Source organism: Arachis hypogaea, chromosome 10 (genome assembly GCF_003086295.3).
Source record: "Arachis hypogaea cultivar Tifrunner chromosome 10, arahy.Tifrunner.gnm2.J5K5, whole genome shotgun sequence".
In the NCBI taxonomy this organism is placed as follows: Eukaryota; Viridiplantae; Streptophyta; class Magnoliopsida; order Fabales; family Fabaceae; genus Arachis; species Arachis hypogaea.
In genome coordinates, this window is record NC_092045.1 from 6,214,904 (window position 1) to 6,234,850 (window position 19,947).

The 19,947-nt window shown below is 31.4% G+C and overlaps 4 protein-coding genes across 5 annotated transcripts; 3 read left to right on the plus strand and 1 right to left on the minus strand.

The window, feature by feature from the left end:
• The first annotated feature begins 6,728 nt into the window (after window positions 1-6,728).
• On the plus strand, window positions 6,729-9,341 carry LOC112714954 (probable plastid-lipid-associated protein 4, chloroplastic). The gene is made up of 6 exons (XM_025766655.3): window positions 6,729-7,245; window positions 7,908-8,021; window positions 8,118-8,213; window positions 8,298-8,372; window positions 8,658-8,725; window positions 8,935-9,341. Exons 1-6 carry the CDS (start codon window positions 6,931-6,933, stop codon window positions 9,005-9,007), a joined length of 741 nt encoding a protein of 246 aa, XP_025622440.1. The 5' UTR covers window positions 6,729-6,930; the 3' UTR covers window positions 9,008-9,341.
• An 841-nt stretch (window positions 9,342-10,182) lies between these two features.
• Window positions 10,183-12,865, plus strand: LOC112714953 (F-box protein At1g10780-like). 2 transcript variants are annotated; one of them, XM_025766654.3, is made up of 5 exons: window positions 10,398-10,527; window positions 10,860-10,924; window positions 11,070-11,813; window positions 11,912-12,192; window positions 12,277-12,865. In XM_025766654.3, the coding sequence occupies exons 3-5, from the start codon at window positions 11,072-11,074 to the stop codon at window positions 12,511-12,513; spliced, it is 1,260 nt and encodes a 419-aa protein (XP_025622439.1). In that variant the 5' UTR covers window positions 10,398-10,527; window positions 10,860-10,924; window positions 11,070-11,071; the 3' UTR covers window positions 12,514-12,865. The 2 variants fall into 2 exon arrangements, with proteins under 2 accessions (XP_025622438.1, XP_025622439.1); XM_025766653.3 differs by lacking the exon at window positions 10,860-10,924 and having other exon boundaries at window positions 10,183-10,527.
• A 1,965-nt stretch (window positions 12,866-14,830) lies between these two features.
• Window positions 14,831-17,694, minus strand: LOC112718149 (transmembrane emp24 domain-containing protein p24delta4). Its single transcript, XM_025770042.3, has 4 exons — window positions 17,281-17,694; window positions 16,488-16,697; window positions 15,241-15,317; window positions 14,831-15,106 (listed from the first exon to the last, which is right to left on the minus strand). The coding sequence occupies exons 1-4, from the start codon at window positions 17,533-17,535 to the stop codon at window positions 14,962-14,964; spliced, it is 687 nt and encodes a 228-aa protein (XP_025625827.1). The 5' UTR covers window positions 17,536-17,694; the 3' UTR covers window positions 14,831-14,961.
• A 1,234-nt stretch (window positions 17,695-18,928) lies between these two features.
• LOC112714956 (uncharacterized) lies at window positions 18,929-19,910 on the plus strand. Its single transcript, XM_025766658.3, has one exon. It carries the CDS (start codon window positions 19,255-19,257, stop codon window positions 19,696-19,698), a length of 444 nt encoding a protein of 147 aa, XP_025622443.1. The 5' UTR covers window positions 18,929-19,254; the 3' UTR covers window positions 19,699-19,910.
• The last annotated feature ends 37 nt before the right edge of the window (window positions 19,911-19,947 follow it).

The following is a 19,947-nucleotide window of genomic DNA, read 5'->3' on the forward strand; positions in this document are numbered from 1 at the left end:
TAATATTTGGTATAATTTTTTAGATATATTTTTAACTTTTTAAAAAGTTATTTAAGAGTTTTTGAACACGTTAAAAAATTTGATTTCTCTCCTTTTCAAGAGTTATTTTATCACTCTTATTTAATGCACAATTTTAAAAGAAAGACTTTTATAATAACTTTTCAAATATAAAATAACTTATTTATAAAATATTATTAATAAAAATCTTTATATTTTAAACTCCTTTTTCAAAAGAACTAGAATGAGACCCGCATAATGCGCAGCCAATAAATTAATGATAGTATATAATAAATATTAAAAATTGCTATGTTTTATAGAATTAAATTAAATATGTGTAAACTAAAGTTAAATTTAAAAGATATTTTGTTCAAAATAATTTGTAGTACAAAAAATTTGGATGTTGGAGTTGTACAAAGTGACATTTTTATTTAGTGGTTTGATTTTTGCATTTGTTTTGGTTGATGAACTTAGTCTTCTTATGTGGCGCTCGTCCTACTTTTTCTTTATTGGTTATTATTAGAGTTGTTACTTTCTTCTTTCTATTGTAGATTCTTGTGAAGACATGTTCTTTATGAATTGTTGAGTTGTATGTACTTTCTATTGTGTTGTTTGTTCCATCTTTGTATGTATGTTTTTCTTCCAAAGATGTGTCTTTAATTTATATGATTTTCATTCTCCTTAATCTCTTGATATGCATGCAATTTTTCAATGACATCTATAGTAAAAAGAACAAAACTGTATAGAATTTTTTATTAAATAAGTTATTTTTAATAAGAATAATTGAAATAGTATAAAGTGAAATTACCTATTAATATTTTTCTTTGACCCACTCTATCAAACAATGTTTCAAGTGTTGCGAATTCAAAATAGTATTCGAAAATGTTAATTTAAAAATACAATAAATATGTTTGTTTTGTACCTTTTCATCTAATATAATTATTTCTAAGCAAAGAAACTTTTATTTATTTGTGGGTGTTAATGTTTCCCATAGACGAACAATGTGAACTTTGATAAACTAATTGTTTGTTTGTTTGGTGATATTGTCCAAAGAATGATGCTCCATTGAGTAAGTTTGAGATGTTATGTAGTGCGAAAATAAATTTTTTGTACTAAATTTGATGTTATTTAAAGAAATAGTGATAAGAGACTTATATAAGTAGTTCAAATGGTATGAAATTTAAATATTTGTAACATAAAATTTATTATAATTGATAGATTATTATGACATTTATAATATGGATGTTTATTACATTTAATGAGTTATTTATAAAAATTAATAAAATAATTATTAGGGTTGTAAATTAATTGTATTATTTATAATAATGTGGAAAACTTATTCATCTACTTTTATATATTAATAATAGATTTATTTAAAAAATTTATCCAAACTGCCTTTTAAGTATCCTTTAAATTATTTTTTAGTCAATTTTTTATTCTATTAATTTTAAAAAATTGAAACACATCTAGATTTAGTGTTTTTTTATTTAAAATACAAATTTAAAAAAATAGTTTAAATCAAATTAAAATAAAAAAATCCATTTTAAATATCCAAATCTGTTCTAAACTCTTATATACTAACACATTCAAAAAAATCCCTAAAATCTCAAAACACTCATCAATTCTAAAATCCCACTGCGACTTTCATCCTTGTGCTCCTTCTTATAGCTGCACTCTTATTTCGCACCGTACTGATCCTCCTCTTCCACAATTGGTCATATACAAATTTCTTTCTTTTCTCTTAGAAAGGATATAATTTTACTATTTCTGTTTTTAATTACTTATACGGCTTTTTTACCTATATGCGCATGTAAAATATATTTATTCCCAAAATGTGTACGGTTTGAAACTCCTCCTCAAATACGCACTGTCAACTCGCAAGGGACAAACACGAAATGGAAATAGGAGGCATATCAGAGATGGTGGCCGCGAAATGGCTCCTGACTTCTGACACAAACCATTCCAATTGCGTCAGCCATGAAATGGAACACCTCAACTATGGCACACACGAAATGGCCCACTTCTTGTATGAGGAGCACGAATTGACCAAGTCAGTGAAGGCACACACGAAATGGCTCTCCTCACATGTGGCAGACACGAAATGGCTTCGCGGTCAGTGAAGCCAGCAACTCCCAGTAGTTACAGTTCCCATACGAGCATGTAGTGGGTGGATTGGGAGGCAATGTATTGTATTATTGTGGGTGAAGCAATATAAAAAGGGGTGAAAGGGAGGGGACCAATTCGAATGGTAAAAAACAGGAGAGAAGTAGTTGGGGTTTAGTGTGTTGTGTTTTTTGGTGGGATAAAAAAAATTTTTGTGGTAGAGGAATATTTTTTTAATTCATAAAAATGAGTGGTAGTGAAATTAATGTGGAAGAAAAGCTTAATAGGTTGGATGAATTTTACATTTCTGTTCATTTACATGTGAAGGTGAGTTTTTTAAATGAATAAATAAAAAATTTTGTTAATGATAAAAAAAAAATTGTTGTAAATTGAATAATTGTGTTTTGTTGATTTTCAATTTCAGCCGGCACGTGTGTTGACTCCGCATTGCATAGTAGTTGATGTTTTCTCTTCAGACGAAGCAGATCCAAGTATGGAGATTAGAAGGCAGATGCTTGAACCGTATCTAAGAAGAGTCGGATTCTATTATGCGTCTTTGATAAAACATTTTGAATACGACAATCCATTGATTAGCGCTCTTGTGGAAAGATGACGTCCTGAAACTCACACATTCTACCTTTCATGGGGTGAGTGTACTGTTACTCTAGAGGATGTTGCCATACAGTTGGGGTTACCAATCGACGGTGAGCCGGTGAGCGGCACTCTAAGGTCATGGAATAAGTTCTACCAGAGAGATATTTGGCAATGGTGTGAGGAACTACTCGGTGAAGTTCCTGACGAACATGTTGGGACCACGAAGTATAACATAAAATTGAAGTGGCTCAAGAGTAGACTACAACAGATGCCTCTTGACTCTCCCAAAGATGTGGCGGGAATCCTCGGCGCTGATTAACTCAAGGTAGTATTATGCCTGCTCTTGCGTCTTCGAGTATGCCGCGTTAACAAGGTGCCTTTTTTGGCTTTCTTACTCTTGAAGTTTGTTGCAAAGTTGGATGCAATGTGTCGGACACAGTAAACATTGTGTTCCCGTCCACAACCATCTCGCTCGACCGCAGCCTTTATAGCTACATGCCTGTTAGAGATCAGTAGAACTCCCGGTTGAGTAGCCACATGTCTCCTTAAGTTGGTCAGAAAGAAGTACCACACATCTATGTTCTCCCTTTCCAAAAGCGCGAAAGCTATCGGAAGTATATTGTTGTTTTCGTCCTGTACTATTCCCATCAACAAGGTTCTCGTGTACTTACCATACAGGTGTGTTCCGTCAACCGAGACCAGGGGCTTGCAGTGCTTGAATGGCTCGACACACGATGGAAATGACCAGAATACTTGATGAAACATGACACTGTCACGGTCGAGCGTGTTGCCAACGTAGTATGGTCGGGTTTGAAGGTCGACAATTGTACATATGACGAAAGTGCAAATTCATAAGTACTGAATAATGAACACAAAACAAGTATGCAATCCGAAAAAAAGGCTTACCTGGAATGAAAGTTTGCAACGCGTTGAAATATCTCTGTAGCTAGTTATATGAATCATCCCAGTCTCCATAGATTCTAGCTATTGCCTTTTGCTTCACTAGCCAAACCTTCTTGTAAGACACCTTATATCTGCACGCCGACTCCACAAATCCCTGCAACACCTTTATGCAAATGGTCGCGTCTGCCTGAACCATGGGGAATATGTGCTGACATATGACATTTTGAATCAAGTTGAGCATGATCTTGCAACATCGCAGACGCTAAACAACTATGAGGCCCCTGGTATTTTCGAACTTCCCAAAATCTGGACGCCCTCGTCTTTGCAACCCTGACCATCCAGCAATATTGGTCACCAAAAAGTTTGCATCGACATACATACCCAGTATGATCTGACTCCACTACTTTGAATTCTACACTTCGACGGATGTTGTAGTTCTTAATAGCAAGCATTGCTGCATCTTTATTCAGGAATTTCAAGCCAAGCTCTAGCTCTATTTCACCGGTCAAACCATAGTTACTGGGTATGTCCTCCGCAGTTATCGAGTTCATTGGACCAAGACTCAGGTGTAGGTAGTGGTCGGGGGTGCTGTTGGAAAGACCTCCGACCCTTGCCACATTTATCGGTTCGACACGAGTTGGGATAACCCTATCGCCCTCAAGTGGTTGGGTTTTCGGAACAACTTCTGCTTCCTCTCCGCTATCATCTTCAATCTCGTCTTCCTCAGAGGAGTCAACCAACCCGTCGGCCATTCCTTCCAGATATGCAACATGGACAGTGGGGGAGGGACGTCGGTGAGGAATTTCTGCATTCTGGGCGGGGGCCACGAAGGCGTTAAAGGACGGACTGCGAGCCCTACCAATCTCCAAAAACGGAATGCCTTCACCAGCACTAGAATTTTGCATTTCCTCCACGTTATTCGAACTTGATGAGTTGCCCTCCCACATCTTGGAGTTTCACACAAAATTCCATAGAATAGATGCTTCCAATACTACGATGATACGAAAACATCATCGACACGTACTGGTCAGATTTAATATGCATTTTCTGATATGCAAACGAACTTGCTATCGTAACTGGCATCCTATAAATCAGCGTACTGATCTCCTTTTTTCCAACCAATCTAGTGTTCATCAGAATCAGATTTTTTAGCTGTTGTAGAGATGATTGTGGAGGAATCATTATTCAAAGTGGGTCATCACACATAAAGGTTATTCCTTCGGCTGTTTGTGAAATTTTTTCGTTGGGATATATGACCACATAAATGTGTTCATATGCCATTACCACACCAAAAATTGGTGAAAGCAACTTCTATGAAAATAAAATTTTCGAAGAGGACGGGATGGTAGAAGAAGTGAGAATTGGAAATGTGGCTTTAGTTCTGCAGGAGAAGGGTTTTTATAGCCTAGCCGTTGTTCCAATTCGTGTGTGGTACACACTGAATTGTCACATTTCGTATGCGGTACAATAGACATGGAGTGCTCAATTCACCTCCGCCGTGCCCCCATTTCGTGTTTGGCGTCCCTGACTTGTTCGTTCCATTTCGCTGTTGCCACGAAGGAAATGGGCTATCCATTTCGTGCTTACTGAACCTGATATGGTTCGCCTATTTCGTGGGCATCTTGGGTGAAATGATGTTGAAATTCATTTCGTAACTGCCGTACAAGAAATGGAAGTGCGCATTTTCAGAATAGTTTTCACCTATGCGCATTTTGGGAATAAATGTATTTTAAATGCGCATATAAGTAAAAAAGTCTATTTATACATGTTAAACTCATTAATGAGGACTAACGAGAGAGTCAACTAGCTCACAGGTAACTTTTGGTTAATGAATTTTGTTAGTATGTCTATGATTTTTTTTATTGTGTTTGTGATGATAATTATATTTTTGCATTCATCTATTTAATTTAAGATTTGTAATATTAATATAATTTGGATGTATCAATACCTAAATTTAAATGTGTTTATATTATTTATTTAATTTTAAATGTGTTTATGTTGTTTATTATGTTCTAATTTTTTGACATAAATTTTAGATATGTTAATAAAATATTTAATGTCCATTCTTATAATTTTGGATGTGTTTATTTTATTCATTTAGTTTTGGATGTATTTATGATTTTATGTTGTTCATTATGTTCTAAATTCGTATATAAGTTTTCAGTACAACTAGATATTTTTTAAATATTGTTCTTTATTCCACTTTTAGAAGAGAAAAAAAATAAAAAATAAATAATTTTTCTGATTTTCTAAATAAATAGTATGTAAAAATAAATATTTAAATTAATTAAATAATAATAAATATTTAAAAAGACTGACCAAAAATTAAATTTTAAAAGATAAATAACAGTTGTTACTAAAATACTTATGTGATTTTTGAAGAATCAGGACAAAAAAAAGTGGTTACAAATTTTATGATGTGATTTATGAAAAATTAGTGCATTAGAAGTGGTTATAGATTTTACAGTAATAATATAATAATAAATTAAATAAAAATGATAATAGTTTTTTAAAAACAGAAAATATGATTAATTTAAAAATTAAAATAATAAAATATTAAAGTTAAAAAATAAAAATTAACTAAAAGGTAACATTTAAAAGATGAGTAAAAATTCTCTAATATAAAATATTTTATATAATTAATATAAAAAATATTTGACATTATATAATTAAATATATGTATAAAATTATTTTACACTAATAATACATTAAAATAAAAACATTTTTTAGTTATATTTTTGTTTATTTATATTTATTAAGACTTAATTTCAATTCTAAATACATATTATTCATGATGTCTAGTAAAGTTTTCACTAATTTTAAATAAATTTTTTTGAATTTTTCTTAATAAAATTTTGAATGTTTGATATATAATTTTAGACGTTTATTTAAATATTAATCTGAATTATAAATAACATTTTAACTAATATTAATTAATAAATAATTAATTTATCAATTAATTATAACCTAAATGATATAGTCTTTTTATTTTTTTCTAAAAGTTTTAGGTTTGAATTTTACTTTTAATTTTGGAAAAAAAAATTAATAAAAAATTAGTTTTTTAATTAAATTCAATTTTTATTTAAATAAATTTTAATATGTATAAAGTATCTATATTTATTTTGATATTTATATTTTTTATTTTGATCCAATAAACACAAATGTGCCATTAATCTGTATTTATTTTTTGTGTAAGTAAATTTTATCCCCAAATTTTTTGTATTCATTCTTTGAGAAGAAAATTTAGCAAGAAAATGAAAATGAAAATGAAAAGGAGAAGGAAAAGGAGAAGGAAAAGGAGGAGGAGAAGGAAAAGGCAGATGAACATGAAATATGGCCTTATCCTCTCCCTCCTTGGGCGCTCACCACCTTCCACCTCTCAACACCACACATCACTCCTCCTCTCCCAAACTACACTTTCTTCATCCACCGCATTTCTCTTCTTCTTCCTGTAACTTCCCTATCATCATCAGAACCGCCACCACTCCTCAGACTGAGAAATGGAGAGCTCAAGTCTCATTCTTCCCTGCTTTCTTGAAGAACGGCCGCAAAGATGCCAACACCATCAAGCAAGAGCTACTTCAGGCCATTGCACCTCTTGATCGAGGTGCTGATGCCTCCCCCGATGACCAGCAAACTGTTGATCAGGTTTCATTTCCTAATCTTCTACTATCTCCTTCAACTTTATTTATTTTTTTGGATACGGATTTTATGATTCCAGAGAAGAATACGAGTAATAAGCCCAAGGTAAATCTATAATTCATCAAAAATTGTTACTGAGCATTTCCTACTCGTTAATTACTTACTTCAAAAAGTTTATGATATCATAAGTAGGGGGTTGAATCCAAATTTTTCAAGTATTTTTAGTGTCACTGTCCTAATAATTTAATTTGCTAATAATACATAAATAATATTTGATATTATAAAATTTGAAAACACTAAATATTGTAATTTATTGAAAATAAATTTGTTTTATTCAGGTAGGGTTGGATAGAATCGGATTGAGAGATTTAAGATGTACAGGTTCAATTAGGATAGAGTTTAAACTTAAACTCTAATCTACCTTATCCATTGCACTCAAAATTGATTTGGTTTGCTTAAATTTTATATAGTTTTTACAAGCTTTTATACCATATCATAAAATTACTTATTTCAAAAACTTAAAGTGGTTTCATGAACTTTTTTTCATATTTACAAATATGTAAATTATATATGCATTATTCTTTGGTATATTTGTGAGGAAATTTTGATGTAAGTTGTTGACGTGCATGTTCATTGTTGATTGTTGGGATTTATTTCCATCTAAATAGATTGCACGCAAACTTGAAGCAGTTAATCCTACAAAGGAGCCCCTCAAATCTAATCTACTTGATGGCAAATGGGAGCTTATATACACTACCTCTCAGTCAATCTTGCAAACCAAGGTAAACCAATACTACTATTTCTATGTCATTGATAAATAATTGATTAGCCTTTTCATTTTCTGTATGCTTTCGTTAATATCATATATTGAATGACAGAGACCAAAGCTTTTGAGATCAGTTACAAATTATCAAGCAATCAATGTGGATACCCTTAGGGCCCAAAACATGGAGTCTTGGCCATTCTTCAACCAGGCGCGTACCCATTATTATTGCGAAATTTAGAAAATTAGATTGTATTTCACATGTAAATGAAATCAGCATTTTCAAACTGTGTAGGTGACAGCAAATCTAACACCTCTAAATGCAAGGAAAGTAGCTGTACAATTTGATACATTCAAAATCTTAGGCTTGGTAAGTTTTATTCAGGGTTTCAATAAACGGTAATGCTAGGGAGACCAAAAAAACAGCCATAACTTATCTCATTTAGCATTTAATGAATACTAAATAAGACAAGTTCTGATTGTTTTTGGCTAACATTTTTTTATTACCAAACATTTTCATTCAACAAATTATGACTTAAATTATATTTTGCAATGTTAGTTCTTCATATCAGTTTATCAGGCTTCTTCAAAATTTCATAGCAAATTATTAGTTGACCTCCTTAATCTTGTGAGAGTTATAATAAAAAATGTGCAGATACCTGTGAAGGCACCTGGAAGAGCCCGTGGTGAATTGGAAATTACATATTTAGATGAAGAACTTAGGTGAGTTGCCACATTTTATTTTGGTCACATTTACTTTGTATCCCACTTGGGAAAAGCAATGAAATTAAACCCATTGGAACTTTTTCTTTAGCTTCATCTCAATTTTAGCTACCTATTATATATGACTTGTTATATTATAGAGTAGAAATTAAATATTCATTGTCATGCTTGCTTGCTTACTTAATTATTATCATAATTCAAAATAACAGAGTATCAAGAGGTGACAAAGGAAACTTGTTCATCTTGAAAATGGTGGATCCATCTTACCGGGTTCCTGTGTGAAAATGATGTATTCTCAGTACTTCTATTCTCTGACTCAACTGCTTGTTGAAAATATATACAAGTTGAAACTTGTAATTTTCTGCTGCAGTGTTGCTATTCAAGTTGACTTAAAGTCTTATACCGTTAAAACCATTTTACTGTTAGCACTCTTCTTGGTGTATTAAAAAAATAAATAAATCTGAAACTAAGACTTATGAGTACATCCATGATCCACCCCTTGAAGTTTGTTGTATTAAGTGGAGACTCTGAGTCTGAGACAAAATAAGTGGTTGTCAAATCTTGATACTTGATGTATACTATATTATTTGATTTGATTTAATATCTTATCAACTAAGCTAGGGATTCAGGAAAACAAGACAGCTTGGAAATGTGCCATTAATTAATAGGTGCTTTCAAGCGACTATGTTTTTGTGTCCACGGATCCATGTTAGTCTAGCCAATACTATTGAAGCATATGATGATAGTTAAAATTTTTTTTTTTGACCTTCTTAAGTGAAGGATTTAGGTGGGTTTTGGTGAATGATCAATTAATTATTATAACATTTGTTTTTTTGTCATTGTAATACTTATGACTCGTTCAATAAACCACTATTAACATAATTAAACAACTTCTAAATAAATTTATGAAAAAAAAAGGCTTCCTTAGTTGGTGATAAAGAATTTTCTAATGCGGACAAAAAAAAAAAGCAATTTGCAAGCTAAGTAGCTGTTGTCAAGGAGTGCTTAAAACAAAGCTTGCCTCTATTTTTGCAACGTGCTTGCTCCACATTGTTACTAATGTTACCACGGAGATAAATCAATTTAAATCTCTAAACGTGATACATCTCATTTACTAGAATTCAATTAATTAATTGGTGAATGCATAGTAACACGCTTACATACAGTGCTAAAGTTTTTTAAGAATAACTCTTCATGATAAAGATATCAAGTTCAAATACAATGGTATAACTCATCTACTTAATTACAATAGCAGTGATGGATATATAAAATGTTACATAATAATAATGTGGGTGTGTGAGTTACTGTGTTTTTAAGCATGGAAAGTAACTCACATGTGTAGGGTTATGTATATAACTATATATATTATATGGTTTAATATGTTGGAGCCTTGTCCTGCCTGTTTGAACGGTCAAAAAATATTTGAAATAGCGAAAATGAAAGCGGGCAAATTTTAATTTTGAGGCGCAACCCTCATTCTCCAAAAATTTTCAACTTGAGCCAAACAGACAACTAACAAAACAACACAAACTTTCCAGAAAATAAAAAAAAAATCCCAAAATCTTCTCTCTTCTTCGTTCTTTTTTTTTTTTTTTTTTTGCAATAAAAGAAAAACACTGTTCCTATGAGCTCCCTATATTATTGTCCCTCTTCGTATTGCAATATAGAGTGAGAGTGAGAGAGAGAGAGAAGGAGAGCATCTTTGGCACAGGCAAGGGATAACGAAGACCCATACCCAGATCTTCATTCACTTTAATTGCCAAAGCTTTTTCTTCCCTCACTCTTTTCGGATCTCATTATGTGTAAGTTTTTCCCGTCGCATTTTACGCTCAACTAAGAGGAATAAAATTGAACTTTTTTTTTTTGTTTTGGATGTTTATGGTTTGAGTTATGAGTGGGTTTTGTTACTGTGCATTTACTTGAATTTCTCAGATTCGGTTTCATTTCTGTTTTAAATTATCATGAAATGTTTAAATCTTAACTGGACTTTTATAGTTACTCTAGAAATGTATGCATTGCTAGCTGAGATTTCAATTTTTTGAAAGTTTATTGATTATGATAGTTCACTTATCTCAAACATGTTGATGGTGTTAGTATAATCTAAAGTTGCAAAATCTATTGTTTGAATAAAAAGAGTGAAGTTTTCAGAGGTGAGTTGAAGCAACAAGGGTCAACTCGAAGGAGATTGTGATAGTAAAGGTGGGGAAACACAATGTTTTGCTTAGTTTAGTCATGTATTTTGAGGTTTATTTAGTGATGGTAGTTTTCACTATGTTCAATTACATTCTTTACTTGAATCTGTCTATTTCATATCGCTCATTATCTGTATGATTATTATCCTCAGCTATGGAATCTCTCCCCGATGCCCTACTTCAATACATCTTGTCCCATATCAGTAATGCTCGTGATGTGGCAGCTTGTAACTGTGTTTCTAAGCGATGGAAAGATGCAACAACTTATGTCAGAACTCTCTATTTTCCTCGCAACTCATTTGATAACCCCTCCAGTGGTGAAATTCCGGACAACATTGTGCAGAGAATGGTATCAAATGTTGTAAAATTAGAAGAGTTAGTGGTATATAGCCCTTTCTCCCCTTCAGGCCTTGCTTCATGGCTGTCTCTTGTAGGTCAATCACTCACTCAGCTTGAGCTTCGAATGGACAACCTTGCTGATAACCAGGCATCACGTGAAAGTCCATCAAAGTTGGACTGCATTGGGGCAGCAAAGAATTTGGTGTCTCTAAAATTGTGGGGTGTTTTAATGATAAATTCGCCAAAATGGGATGTCTTCCAAAATCTTAGCACCCTTGAAATAATTGGTGCAAGATTGGAGGATCCTGTATTGACTGTGGTGCTTCTAGCATGTCCTTATCTTAAACGGTTGCTGTTGCTTGGATGTGAGGGGGTTAGATCAATTTCAATTGAGCTGCCATATTTAGAGGAGTGTAAGCTTGATTTTTATGGTCTGGGAAACTGTTCACTTTCTCTTATCTCTCCGAAAATTGAATCCCTTGAGGTACAAGGCTGTAGTTGGATCAGGGTCCCTGAAACCGGGCATTTGAAGAAGCTTTCAATTTCCAACAGTTCGGGTAATTTTCCATAAGTGATTCTTGTCCATATAGTTTTTTCTTACTGGCTGTGTTTTCTTGTTCTTATATTTCTTTCATCTCATGCTAATTGTTTCCAGGGAGGGTATACATGATAGATTTCGGAAACCTCAATGTTCTGGAGTTCCTGTCGATGCGGGGAGTCCAATGGTGCTGGGATGCAATATGTAAAATGCTGAAATTGGCAAGTGAGGTGAAGCATCTTTTTATGAAGGTTGAATTCACAGGGGACTTTGAGGCTCTGCAACCCTTTCCAGAGATTGATTTTGTTGAATTTTTCAATAGCCATCCAAAGCTGCAGAAGTTTGATATCCATGGAGCTATGTTCGCAGCTCTGTGCCAGAGGAACAGTCTGAAACATGTAAATTCATAATAGGCTAAAACTCTTCTGATTAAGTGTGCTCTTAGAAATCTTATTTAATGCTGATATTGATTCATTTTGCAGGTTGATCCTGGGTTTGTCATCCCATGTTTGGAGGAGGCTGTAATCACTGTAAGATCACCACTAAATGCTGAACAGAAAATCAGTACTCTTGAATCCTTGTTGAAGTATGGGAAAAATTTGAGGACCATGGTTATAAAGATTCTTCAAATGAAGAGCTGCCACACCAGTGCTGATGATTTTTTTGATGAGATTTGCCGCTTGAGATACATGAACCATGAGAAGGTACGAATAGAATAAAGCTTATAGAAGGCTATCATTGTTTCTTGATGCATTCATAATATAGGAAGAGGGTGATGAACCTTGTTTCACTGGCAAGGTTGTTGCCTTATGAGTTCAAATCTTAGAAATAGGCTCTTTATTTGCCTGAATAAGGTTATGGACTTACTCTCCCATTAAGTGGGTGAGTCTTGTGCACTAGTCTACACTTTTTGTTTTTCATTTTTGTATTGTCAAAAGAGACTTTTGTTGTTCATTTTTAGCTTAAGTTGGACTACTCACTGCTGAATTGATGTATGGTTCTCAATATTTCGGGGAGCTAATTGACTTTGTAAACTTCTAATGTATTGTTTTTGAACGTCATTTGGAATTATGATCTTTCTGTTAAGTTAATTTGGAGAATGATTGGATTATCATCTTTCACATGATTATCAAAAGAACATGATAATGGTGTTGCTTTTTCCATTTTTTTAAGAAAAAAGTGTTTATACTTTATATACTATCCACTATTTTAAGTTGTGTACAGCAATGAGGTTTAAACTTGACAGTTGAAACCTTTTAGAATATTACTAGTATTTTTAGGAATATAATTTTTTTAAAACTATGGTCCACTTTGTTATGACAACATACATTATGCATGACAAAAGATTTATAAAATTAAACTACTTTTACAAAAAAAAAAGCGCTGTGAGTTGACAAAAGTTTTTGATTAAGAAGACTAAGATATCTGTAGATAAAAAATCAAATAATAAGATTTTTAGTTATTATTTTTATATAAAAAAATCTAATTTTTTATTAATAATTAATTTTAACATTCGTTATCTAAAATTTAAAACAATTTAACGTGTATATTTTTACATTTAATTAGGTATTAACTGTTAAATTTGTTGTATAAATAGAAATAATTAATTTTTATACTTGTTATTTAAAAATAATATTTTTTTTCCTATGTATATAAAAATATAATTAGATATTAGCATAAAAAATTATACTAATAGTTATAAAATTAAATCAAAATTAATTTTTTTTAAAACAATTGAATCTTGATTCTAATTTTTAATTATAACATTAGCATTCTCTCCAAATTATATGTAATAAATATTTGAAAGAAGAGAAATGAAAATATAAATTAAAAAGATAAGCGTTAAAAATTTAAAACTAAATAAAAAACTATGTATATAAATTTAAAATTAAAAAACTATGTATATAATAACAATAATAATATTTTTATTTAAATTATATTATTTTGTTAATTTTGTTTTTTGTAAAAGAGAAAGATATTAAAAATAGAGAATGAGAGAAAAAAGAGAGAAAGATAAATATGAAGAATGAGAGTGAGAGTGACAGTTTGTTAATTTTGAAAGAAAAATTTTTATTTTAATTGTAAAAAAATATCAAATGACATTTTGATTTGTCAAATTATTAATATAAAATATAAATTATATATAGAGTAAAAATAGTAGAGAGAAATAGAAAAATAGAGAGAAGTAGATGAGAAAATTTAGGAAGGGAGTTTATTAATTTTGAAAAAAAAAAGATATTTTTTCTCAATTTTACTAAGAGAGTGTCAAGTGATACATTTGCTTATTAAATTAGATAGTAATATTAATATATGATACATAATATAGGTATATTTCAATTTTAATTTTAATATTTTAATTTTAATTTTAATGCAATTAAAGAATGTTATGTTGTACATCTTAATTGTCAAATTAATAATTAGTCATTGATATTGATAATGATATATAAAATAAATAGAGTAATTGAATGAACGAGAGAAATAGAGAAAGGAAGAGGGGGAATGGAGAACTCTTTAATTTTGGAGGAAAAGATTTGATTTCAATTGTAATGGGAGAGTGACATGTGTCACACTTTGGTTGTAAAATTAGTAAGGAAAAAGAAAGAATTTAATTTTGGAGGAAAATATTCAATTTCAATTTCGAGAGAGTGACATGTGGCATATTTTGGTTGTTAAATTAGTAAAGAAAAGAGGAAAATTTTTTAATTTTAGAGAAAAAAATTTGATTTCAATTGCAATGAAAAAGTGACATGTAACACATTTTAATTGTAAAATTAGAGATACATAATAAATTTGTACCCTTTTCTCCCTATCAATAGAAAGTATAGCTATTGTATTATAACAAAATCTTGTAGGTTAGTAAGATTTAAGTGAATAAGTGCTGTAATATGCCTTTACTTCTTCAAGAAGTAAAAGCTAATGTTTCAAGTTATAAAATTCCTTCTTGATTTTCAATTTTTTTTTTCTTGTGTGCTTATATTTGTCACACGAAACTACTATATTTTTGTAATTATTTGAATAAAATTAAAATGTGAAATAAAAAAAGTTATTCGCTTTTTTTTTCTAATAAGCTTTAAAAAACCTGATAAAATCAATTCTGAGAAAATCATTTGTACAAAAAAAAATAATTACCCAAAGAGTCAAAGACCTAAATTTAGCACCATCTAGTTCTAGATAAGCTTCTTCTTTACGAAGTATCGCTTCAAATGCCAAAATTGCAAAGCTGAAACTACAATGCAGATACCCAACGACATTATACTAAGCCATGCTACTCTGGCATTTGTTCTTTCACTTACGCCCCTCATATTTGATTCTCTGAGAAGAAAAAAAGAAATGGTTAATCAGAAAAAGTCAAGACAACTTGCAACACCGCCTCAAAAAAGAAAAGGGAAAAAATAAAAATAAAGGCCAACATTTAGGCTTTTGTCATATAATAAAAATTACGATACCTGTTCTTCAGATTTAGCAAATTCTCATGGATAGTCACCACAGCTTCTTCCAGCTTTCTCAGCTCAAGCTCTACCCCCTAAGCATCAATTACATATAAAACTGATGTTAGCAAAGATAAATTCTTCAAGGGGCAATATCCAGAGGATAATCTGTTAGGTAGTGTTTGTGTTGAAAGATTGAAACTGATACTAAGAAGAGACTGAGACTTGTGTTTGGTAATTAAGATTGAAATTAAAATTTCAGTTTTGAGACATAAAATTTCAGTCTTTTTATTTTCCGGAAAATGGAGATAAGGAGTTAAAATTTTTAGAATAAAAGATTGGAACTTTAACCCTATTTCATTTTCATATTTATATTGAATGAAATAGGATAATAAATCATAATTTAATCCTATATGTTTTACACTAAATATAATATAAAAATTTAATTTAGTTTCAGTTTTTTAATTTTTGTCTTTCAAACAATCACTATTTTTAGTCTCAATCTCTTTTATAACTGTATTAAGCACTTCATCAAGATACGAACATTAATGCATTCATGGTGATTAAAACATTTTATGAATAGTTCAGATAGTGAGTAATTAGGTTAATTTATTTTTTTAAATGGACAATTATTCATTAGTGTGGATAAATTAAGTGTTTTTTTAAATGTGAAGATAAAAAATCTAAAGGTTAAATTTTATAATAAAATTTTACGAATATACAAATCTAACCCTCTAATTTTTTATTTTCAAATCTGACCCTCTAATTTCTTTTACCTCTTTTTCACAATTTTATGATACATCTCTCATCCTTATGATATAACAAAACACACTCTTTTTTTTAATATTAAAAATAAAAATAGGAATAATTAACCCCGTCAAACATGATGAAGTCAAACAAGTGTTCCTTGGATTTGAGACAAGCAAGCTTACCTCACATTTAATTTTATAAATTTAATTAAATTTTTAAGTCATAAATGTACTTAGGTTCCATTTAAACTATCATACTTCCATTACAACTAGATAGAACTTAATCTCATTTTAAAATAGAATCACACCATATTATATTTAATAGTAATAAGGTCGTGAGCTACTTAATATAAAATTCAAAATAAGTTACCCTAACTATTTCTATTCGAAGTGTTACAAATACTAAGATTTATCAAACCCTGACTCATTATTCATCTGTAGATGCCATAAATGGAATATACAGGTAAATTAAGAAAATATATGTAGGTAGATATGACTTATGAATGGAATATTTACCTCAATCTTTTCTTTCTTAGCAACTGTTTCCCATTCCGTGGCTGCAATGCCGATTTTCCAATCGAGGTTGACTTGAACTTCTTCATTTCCTTGATTTTCAGCCACCCAGAAGCATGCTAGGTAGCTCCCAGTCTCTGTAGTTGTAAATGCGAACTTGCCGATTGTTGCGTTCTCCTTGAAATGAAGATTGTTTCCATATGGTGATGTCACCTAAACAAAATTTGTAGTACTATTACTATAAGATAAATCCAGAGATCAACTTACAAGAAACGGTGGAAGTTATTTTTTGATAACAAAATAATAGGTATACAGTAATACAGACAGAAACTAGGAAACTACTATCTCTAATCTCTATAATTAATGCATTATTATTCGATGATTAATGTATCTAATAAATATATCACTTTTCATAATAGAACCCTGATAATAATTTCTGGAAGGATTATTTGCATTCACTTCACCGGTAGCAGCATGAGCAAATATATATATAAGCACGTGCATTCAGATAAAAAGTTAAAATATCCTGAAAGATAGTTCATCAAAATAAGAGAAACACGTAAATTGAATGAATCATATTATATTCAGTCATTCTCATGGCAGAAACCACATGAACTATCTAATATTAGTACTAAATCAATTTCACAAATCAGAATTAGGTCGTCGATGAAAGATGATCCAAAATAATCTAACCTAATATTAAGGTGAGATATATGAATTAATTATATTATTGTGTTATGTGAGAAACGAAAACAAACGAGAATAAAAGCAATCGATCCAGATCGGTACGCGATACCTTGACGGAAATAGTAGGGTTTCGGGGAGGTGAGCGATGATGAAGATCAGCGGCACCGACTGCAGCAACGACAAAGTAGTTAGCTAAAACGATGATGTTGCTTTGGATTTCTTCTGAAACGCATTTCGTGGAAGTAGCCTTCGCCTGTAACGTGATCCAGATGGCTCCACACGGCGGTGACAGTGACAGAAAGAAGAAGCAGAAGAACAGTAATAAAACTATGGCTTTCACTTTCACTTGCAGTTCCAACAACATGATGTTGCTTCAACTTTCTATATAAGATATAAACACATACAACGACGAAGAATGCAAATGCAATTGCCAATGGCAATGGCAGTGGCAATTGTTCCTCGATCTCTCTCTTTTTCGATCTCTTTCTGTTTCCTATCTTTCCGCTTTTTTTCTTTTCAAATTATTATTTTCGTTTTTTCTTTAATCTTATTTTTATATTAAGTTTTGTTAGTGAAATTTGAGTTTCAGTTTTTGATGCATGATAGAGTATCCACTATCCAGTCACATTCTTCTCTTTAGAAAATCATTTAAGAATATACATGAATTTAAAAGTTAGTTATTTCTTATAAAGTTTTTAATGTTTATTACTAAATTTTGTCTTATATTGAATCAATTTTTACATTTAGTTGTATAAGAATTTAAAATATTTTGTAATCTAAGTTTAATTTAAGGATTCTGTTACAAAGATTTATTGATTTGAAAGACAGTTAAAACTTAAAAAGGTTTCTATATAAACTATAAGAATTTACATAATAATAATCAGTATTTTTAGGTGGGCCGAACGAAGGCCCAGAGGGGAATAATGAATTTCTTTAGAATGTTACTGTCCATAGTGTTTTGGGCTGAATGGATTATGCAAGTTGAAAAGAATTAGATTTGACTTTACTTGCAAATACTACATGTCACATGACCATTTTTTTTATTTTTAAAAAATCAAATTCAATTAAATTAGTCCAGCATTTGTAACCATTCTATACTTAATAAAAAGGCAGCATCAACTTCAGAAAAAAAAATGAATTAAGGAATAAAAAGAAAACTAACATAATAAATTAATGATAGCATGCTTCAGATCATTGTGAACTATTCATTAAATAATCCCATGCTTCCTCGAGAGCAATGAATATTGAATTCAATCTCATCTCTTCTTGTGTTATCAATACTTGAGTTATAATTTTTGAGAACATAAATCATGCTTTGGTTTCACTCATTTCATATCTTGCCTCAAAATAAGTTGCCACTACATTGATATTAAGAGGAGAGGAAAAATTCTCACTTATAGTATAGTAGCTCTCGTTTTTCTTAGTTTCTTTAGTGGGTAGATAGAATTTGTGCATTATCATCAAGTTCATAAATCAAATTCAGACACTTAAAAACGGCTACCTACTTGTGTTCCCCAACCTATCAATACCATTTTGTAAATATGAGGTGTCACAATCCACTCTAGTTTCCATTTCCATACCCAATATCAAATTAAATCTTAGCACCATGAAAAAGGCATTCTTTTTTACCATTAAGGTTCAGAAAAGTCCACAACTCCATCAATTCATGCTTTGAATAGACACCAAAATTTCAAAGCAGTGTCCCCACTATATCACTATGATTAAGATTCCTAACTATGTCAGTGTATAACAGATAACATGAGCCGTTCATCAAACCTTATCTTCATCATACAGAAATTAAAAAAAAAATTAACTTCAACGGTCCCATTTCACATCAAACTGAGGCTTAGTTAATCTACAACCTTGATGAGGCCAAACTCAATAAAAAGAGAAATATTTTATAATTCTTTTAAATATATTCTATTCATTTACTTTGTGGAATATTATAGCCCTTAAAAAAGTTCTTCAAATATAAAGGCCAAAAATACTGTTCCTTTATACTTTTTCTTGCACTAAACACAGAAACAAGATCTGCTTCTTAAATTCAACAAATTCATACTCACCAAGAGAAGAGAAAGAAAAAATGGAAGCCCTTCTGTCCCAATTCACCTTGCTCTCAGACCATGCTCTACAGGACAAGAACTTTGATCCATCCACAATTGAGGACCTCATGAAGCTGTTTGAGATTGAGTCATACAAGGCATGGGCAGCTGCAGAACTTGAGCAACAGAAAGAGGTTGAAGAGGCTGAAGTTTCCATGCAGGAAGCTGAGGACTACCTTGATTCTGTCATGGAAAGCGCCATGGACGAGTTCCGGCGATTCGAAGAGGAGCTTGAGAGCATGTCAAAGGCTGAAATGGAGAGCCTAGTTAACACTGCTGAGAGTGCAAGAAAGATGGGAAATTTGATGGAGAAAGCTGCCTCCATTGCTTCCAAGAAGTATATTGAGGCTGCACTCAATTCAGCCACTGCTTCCATGAAATCTGCTTGGAAGGGAATCTCTTCTGGCAAGGTCCATCCTTCTTAAAACATAACAGTAACAAGATAACCTTCCTATTGAAATGTATTTAGTTAAAATCTGTAATACGATACTTCTCTTTTGGCCTTTTGTTTTGTTATCTTCTGCTCTTATATTGCTGCTATAGAAATTGGATCAGAATTGATGTACCAAAATTGATAGGCTGAGAGTTCATGATTCAGCCACCAGTGAGAATGCAAACAGATTTAATGTTCATGACACATTGAAAATCCAATACTTTCATGGATGAATCTGATA